The sequence below is a fragment of the Polyodon spathula genome, chromosome 26, assembly GCF_017654505.1.
Source record: "Polyodon spathula isolate WHYD16114869_AA chromosome 26, ASM1765450v1, whole genome shotgun sequence".
NCBI classification, from domain to species: Eukaryota; Metazoa; Chordata; class Actinopteri; order Acipenseriformes; family Polyodontidae; genus Polyodon; species Polyodon spathula.
Window position 1 is genome coordinate 20,686,048 of NC_054559.1, and position 7,277 is coordinate 20,693,324.

Consider the following 7,277-nt stretch of genomic DNA (forward strand, 5'->3'; position numbering starts at 1 on the left):
ACGTGATCCACCCTCCAGCACCACGTGTTCCCCCCGCAGAGCTCGCTGTATCTTGACAGCGGCCCCGCTCCGCTCATATACCTGCGGGCAGCTTCTGAGGAGCAGAGGCTGAGCGGATCTGTGGGTTATTGTGAGCCAATGAAAAAGATCAGCTCAAGCAACTCAGGCAAAAAACACTCGACTTGCTGGCTCGTGTTGGCAAAGTTGCGAAAGCCAGACTCCGCCGCTTCTATCTGGGTTTATTCGTGATTATCTGTTCAAACACACGTTTGCGCTGTGGGCGTTCACGGGAATGCGGTGCGCATTGAGCTGCGCTCTCACTGCTGATAGAGAGACAGGCTGCGCTCTCACTGCTGATAGAGAGACACGCTGCGCTCTCACTGCTGATAGAGAGACACGCTGCACTCTCACTGCTGATAGAGAGACAGGCTGCGCTCTCACTGCTGATAGAGACACGCTGCGCTCTCACTGCTGATAGAGAGACACGCTGCGCTCTCACTGCTGACTGAGACATGCTGCTGCGCTCTCACTGCTGATAGAGAGACAGGCTGCGCTCTCACTGCTGATAGAGACACGCTGCGCTCTCACTGCTGATAGAGAGACACGCTGCGCTCTCACTGCTGATAGAGAGACAGGCTGCGCTCTCACTGCTGATAGAGAGACACGCTGCGCTCTCACTGCTGATAGAGAGACACGCTGCGCTCTCACTGCTGATAGAGAGACAACTGCTGCGCTCTCACTGCTGATAGAGAGACACGCTGCGCTCTCACTGCTGATAGAGAGACAGGCTGCGCTCTCACTGCTGATAGAGAGACTGCGCTCTCACTGCTGATAGAGAGACAGGCTGCGCTCTCACTGCTGATAGAGAGACAGGCTGCGCTCTCACTGCTGATAGAGAGACACGCTGCGCTCTCACTGCTGATAGAGAGACAGGCTGCGCTCTCACTGCTGATAGAGAGACAGGCTGCGCTCTCACTGCTGATAGAGAGACAGGCTGCGCTCTCACTGCTGATAGAGAGACACGCTGCGCTCTCACTGCTGATAGAGAGACACGCTGCGCTCTCACTGCTGATAGAGAGACACGCTGCGCTCTCACTGCTGATAGAGAGACACGCTGCGCTCTCACTGCTGATAGAGAGACACGCTGCGCTCTCACTGCTGATAGAGAGACACGCTGCGCTCTCACTGCTGATAGAGAGACACGCTCGCTCTCACTGCTGATAGAGAGACACGCTGCGCTCTCACTGCTGACAGAGAGACACGCTGCGCTCTCACTGCTGATAGAGAGACACGCTGCGCTCTCACTGCTGACAGAGAGACACGCTGCGCTCTCACTGCTGACAGAGAGACACGCTGCGCTCTCACTGCTGACAGAGAGACACGCTGCGCTCTCACTGCTGATAGAGAGACACGCTGCGCTCTCACTGCTGACAGAGAGACACGCTGCGCTCTCACTGCTGATAGAGAGACACGCTGCGCTCTCACTGCTGATAGAGAGACACGCTGCGCTCTCACTGCTGACAGAGAGACACGCTGCGCTCTCACTGCTGATAGAGAGACACGCTGCGCTCTCACTGCTGACAGAGAGACACGCTGCGCTCTCACTGCTGACAGAGAGACACGCGCTCTCACTGCTGATAGAGAGACACGCTGCGCTCTCACTGCTGATAGAGAGACACGCTGCGCTCTCACTGCTGACAGAGAGACACGCTGCGCTCTCACTGCTGACAGAGAGACACGCTGCGCTCTCACTGCTGACAGAGAGACACGCTGCGCTCTCACTGCTGACAGAGAGACACACGCTGCGCTCTCACTGCTGACAGAAAGACAGGCTGCGCTCTCACTGCTGACAGAGAGACACGCTGCGCTCTCACTGCTGACAGAGAGACACGCTGCGCTCTCACTGCTGACAGAGAGACACGCTGCGCTCTCACTGCTGACAGAGAGACACGCTGCGCTCTCACTGCTGACAGAGAGACACGCTGCGCTCTCACTGCTGACAGAGAGACACGCTGCGCTCTCACTGCTGATAGAGAGACACGCTGCGCTCTCACTGCTGATAGAGAGACACGCTGCGCTCTCACTGCTGACAGAGAGACACGCTGCGCTCTCACTGCTGATAGAGAGACACGCTGCGCTCTCACTGCTGATAGAGAGACACGCTGCGCTCTCACTGCTGATAGAGAGACACGCTGCGCTCTCACTGCTGATAGAGAGACACGCTGCGCTCTCACTGCTGATAGAGAGACACGCTGCGCTCTCACTGCTGACAGAGAGACACGCTGCGCTCTCACTGCTGACAGAGAGACACGCTGCGCTCTCACTGCTGATAGAGAGACACGCTGCGCTCTCACTGCTGATAGAGAGACACGCTGCGCTCTCACTGCTGATAGAGAGACATGCTGCGCTCTCACTGCTGATAGAGAGACATGCTGCGCTCTCACTGCTGATAGAGAGACAAGCTGCGCTCTCACTGCTGATAGAGAGACACGCTGCGCTCTCACTGCTGCGCTCTCACTGCTGATAGAGAGACACTGCTGCGCTCGCTCTCACTGCTGATAGAGAGACACGCTGCGCTCTCACTGCTGATAGAGAGACACGCTGCGCTCTCACTGCTGATAGAGAGACACGCTGCGCTCTCACTGCTGATAGAGAGACACGCTGCGCTCTCACTGCTGATAGAGAGACACGCTGCGCTCTCACTGCTGATAGAGAGACACGCTGCGCTCTCACTGCTGATAGAGAGACACGCTGCGCTCTCACTGCTGATAGAGAGACACGCTGCGCTCTCACTGCTGATAGAGAGACACGCTGCGCTCTCACTGCTGACAGAGAGACACGCTGCGCTCTCACTGCTGATAGAGAGACACGCTGCGCTCTCACTGCTGACAGAGAGACACGCTGCGCTCTCACTGCTGATAGAGAGACACGCTGCGCTCTCACTGCTGACAGAGAGACACGCTGCGCTCTCACTGCTGATAGAGAGACACTGCTGCGCTCTCACTGCTGATAGAGAGACAGGCTGCGCTCTCACTGCTGATAGAGAGACACGCTGCGCTCTCACTGCTGATAGAGAGACAGGCTGCGCTCTCACTGCTGATAGAGAGACACGCTGCGCTCTCACTGCTGATAGAGAGACACGCTGCGCTCTCACTGCTGATAGAGAGACATGCTGCGCTCTCACTGCTGATAGAGAGACATGCTGCGCTCTCACTGCTGATAGAGAGACATGCTGCGCTCTCACTGCTGATAGAGAGACATGCTGCGCTCTCACTGCTGATAGAGAGACATGCTGCGCTCTCACTGCTGATAGAGAGACATGCTGCGCTCTCACTGCTGATAGAGAGACATGCTGCGCTCTCACTGCTGATAGAGAGACATGCTGCGCTCTCACTGCTGATAGAGAGACACTGCTGCGCTCTCACTGCTGATAGAGAGACACGCTGCGCTCTCACTGCTGATAGAGAGACACGCTGCGCTCTCACTGCTGATAGAGAGACACGCTGCGCTCTCACTGCTGACTGCTGATAGAGAGACACGCTGCGCTCTCACTGCTGATAGAGAGACACGCTGCGCTCTCACTGCTGATAGAGAGACACGCTGCGCTCTCACTGCTGATAGAGAGACACGCTGCGCTCTCACTGCTGATAGAGAGACATGCTGCGCTGCGCTCTCACTGCTGATAGAGAGACAGGCTGCGCTCTCACTGCTGATAGAGAGACAAGCTGCGCTCTCACTGCTGATAGAGAGACAGGCTGCGCTCTCACTGCTGATAGAGAGACATGCTGCGCTCTCACTGCTGATAGAGAGACATGCTGCGCTGCGCTCTCGCTGCTGATAGAGAGACATGCTGCGCTCTCACTGCTGATAGAGAGACACGCTGCGCTCTCACTGCTGATAGAGAGACACGCTGCGCTCTCACTGCTGATAGAGAGACACGCTGCGCTCTCACTGCTGATAGAGAGACATGCTGCGCTCTCACTGCTGATAGAGAGACATGCTGCGCTCTCACTGCTGATAGAGAGACACGCTGCGCTCTCACTGCTGATAGAGAGACACGCTGCGCTCTCACTGCTGATAGAGACACGCTGCGCTCTCACTGCTGATAGAGAGACACGCTGCGCTCTCACTGCTGATAGAGAGACATGCTGCGCTCTCACTGCTGATAGAGAGACACGCTGCGCTCTCACTGCTGATAGAGAGACACGCTGCGCTCTCACTGCTGATAGAGAGACACGCTGCGCTCTCACTGCTGATAGAGAGACACGCTGCGCTCTCACTGCTGATAGAGAGACAGGCTGCGCTCTCACTGCTGATAGAGAGACAGGCTGCGCTCTCACTGCTGATAGAGAGACAGGCTGCGCTCTCACTGCTGATAGAGAGACACGCTGCGCTCTCACTGCTGATAGAGAGACAGGCTGCGCTCTCACTGCTGATAGAGAGACACGCTGCGCTCTCACTGCTGATAGAGAGACACGCTGCGCTCTCACTGCTGATAGAGAGACATGCGTTCTCACTGCTGATAGAGAGACACGCTGCGCTCTCGCTGCTGATAGAGAGACAGGCTGCGCTCTCACTGCTGATAGAGAGACAGGCTGCGCTCTCACTGCTGATAGAGAGACACGCTGCGCTCTCACTGCTGCGCGATACCCGCATTGTTTTTTCTTTTCTGTTTCGGTGAAGTATAAGACTAATTAAATTGATACTTAGCTGGGATATGAGACGACGGCAACAGAACAATCCGTCTGCAGTATTTACAGCGTCAGTGAAAACCGCGACGTCACCACAGCGTTAGACTCAGTGGAGCGACGACTTCCAGTGTTTTTTTATAAACCAGCGCCGTGATTTAAAAATACTTGCGTTGCACAGTTTGTATAATTTATTTTAAGAATAAGAGTGATGTGACAAAGCGCAGCACGCTGTCTCCTTGTGAACTGGCCCGGGGTTACAGACCCACCACACGCCTCCTACTTTAGATTGTATCTCTGTTTCTCTGTATTGAGGACCCTTTCAGTTATATCACAGGCATAACGTGGCGAAGCATTGCAATGCAATCCTAAGGGTGCTAAAAGCACAGTAAACGCAGTGTGAAAGCATTGCAATGCAGGGTGCGGTGAAACGTTACTCCGGTAAAGCGATTGGAAGGTACAGGCAGGTCGAGCACGGCTTGCTGCAGCTCTGCGTGTTCCCAGCGGGCAGGGGGGGCTCAGTGCATTCTCTTGACCCTGCAGTGGGATTGGTGTAGCTCAGTCTCCGAGTCGTGCTGCACTCTCGTTGGGTTTGGTGTATTCACACAGCGCTCGGGTTTGTCGCGGTTGTATCTTCTCCTGGGTTCACTGTTTGCAGATCAAGCGCAATGAAGATGATATTTATTGTGTTGGTCACGTTGTCTTTCTAAAGTGCTCATGTTCTGGCGGTTCTATTGGTTTACAGTGTTATAAAGCACTGTGACCACATCTAGAATACAGTAAACCAAACTAGAGAAGGCGAAATCTCATATTTAACTCAATAATATTCTTATGTAACTTCACCAGTGGGCTCTTACAATCAGAGGTGCGCAGAGCACGTGTGACCCCAGAACCTGTCGCTGACGTACAAGCCTGACCGGCGTGATCTGTCTGCTGTTGAGATTCGGGTGCTGTGTCCCGTTCTGGTATCGATCCACACACAGAGACAGCCTGTAATATACCGCAGTGACCTGGTGGAAAGTCTCCTGGCTGGCAGTCAGAATTAACGCTGATACTGTGACGTCTTATCAAAGGTGGCGCGGCGCCGGGGTGGGGGTGGCCTGTTCGGTAAACTACGTTTCGAGTCGCAGAACTGTCTTGCCGCTATAACCTTGGGGACTCAATGTCTCCTTGAAACTCTGCGCTGTGTAACACACACAGGGACACGCACACAGGGACAAGCACACAGACACGCACACACATAGGAACACGCAAATAAACACAGACACGTTGTCACGCTGAATTTTTCCGCCCGGTAACAATAGCTGCCATAGTTCTGGGTTATTCGATATTCTGCAACACGCCGCCTGTCACTGCTGGGAACTGGGAGATTCACAAAATACCTGTGCAGGTACGCAGACAGGTTTCAGCCCCGGGGCACCAATCAGCAGCAAGAGGCGGGGCCCCTGGGCGTGGCCTTCGCGCACCGCCAACCCCCAGTGCCTGTGCGCACCGTCTCCAGACTCTGAGAGGAGGTGACAAGGCTGCTGGACAGACGACACACCGAGAGAAACTCTGCATAGGCTAACACCCCGCCGGCAAAGCAGGGAACCCACACTGGTACTAAACACAAAGCAGCGGGAGAGACCGGGCTGCTGATGAGGTGCCCCCGACTCTGACATTCTGCGTGAACAAAGTGCACGCACGGTGTGTGTGTCGCTGTACGGGGCAGAGTGACACGGTGTGTGTGTCGCTGTACGGGGCAGAGTGACACGGTGTGTGTGTCGCTGTACGGGGCAGAGTGACACGGTGTGTGTGTCGCTGTACTGGGCAGGGTGACACGGTGTGTGTGTCGCTGGGCAGGGTGACACGGTGTGTGTGTCGCTGTACGGGGCAGGGTGACACGGTGTGTGTGTCGCTGTACGGGGCAGGGTGACACGGTGTGTGTGTCGCTGTACGGGGCAGAGTGACACGGTGTGTGTGTCGCTGTACGGGGCAGAGTGACACGGTGTGTGTGTCGCTGTACGGGGCAGAGTGACACGGTGTGTGTGTCGCTGTACTGGGCAGGGTGACACGGTGTGTGTGTCGCTGTACGGGGCAGGGTGACACGGTGTGTGTGTCGCTGTACGGGGCAGAGTGACACGGTGTGTGTGTCGCTGTACGGGGCAGAGTGACACGGTGTGTGTGTCGCTGTACGGGGCAGAGTGACACGGTGTGTGTGTCGCTGTACTGGGCAGGGTGACACGGTGTGTGTCGCTGTACGGGGCAGAGTGACACAGTGATCTGACAGGGGCTCGGGGCTAGAGATCTGCCAAGCTACTCGACCAGTCAGCGCAGACACATCGCCCCGGTCCGAGGGGAGAGAGACTGACTGCTGGACCGGACTGTCCCTGTGTTGCTGTCTCGGTACCCGGAGTCATGCAAAAACAGCGGCCCGGCCGGGGGAAATCCGCGCTGCCACCCAGCTATTACGAGGGGTTTATTGAGAAGAAAGGACCCAAGGAAAAGGTACGATCTCCTGATTTTTATTCACTATTCTGTATTCTTCAGATGCCTTGTCATCATGTTTCTTCGCCTCTGTGCACAAGATCGTCAGCAAAGTCATCACGT

The 7,277-nt window shown here is 55.7% G+C and overlaps 1 protein-coding gene across 3 annotated transcripts in view; it reads left to right on the forward strand.

The window, feature by feature from the left end:
• The first annotated feature begins 7,080 nt into the window (after positions 1-7,080).
• LOC121300904 (signal-transducing adaptor protein 2-like) overlaps positions 7,081-7,277 on the forward strand; it is an 11,527-nt gene continuing 11,330 nt past the window's right edge. For all 3 annotated transcript variants that reach the window (XM_041229880.1, XM_041229881.1, XM_041229882.1), the window contains exon 1: positions 7,081-7,175. In XM_041229880.1, coding sequence (XP_041085814.1) covers positions 7,086-7,175 — 90 coding nt within the window. In that variant the 5' untranslated portion in view covers positions 7,081-7,085. The remainder of the gene's footprint in view (positions 7,176-7,277) is intronic.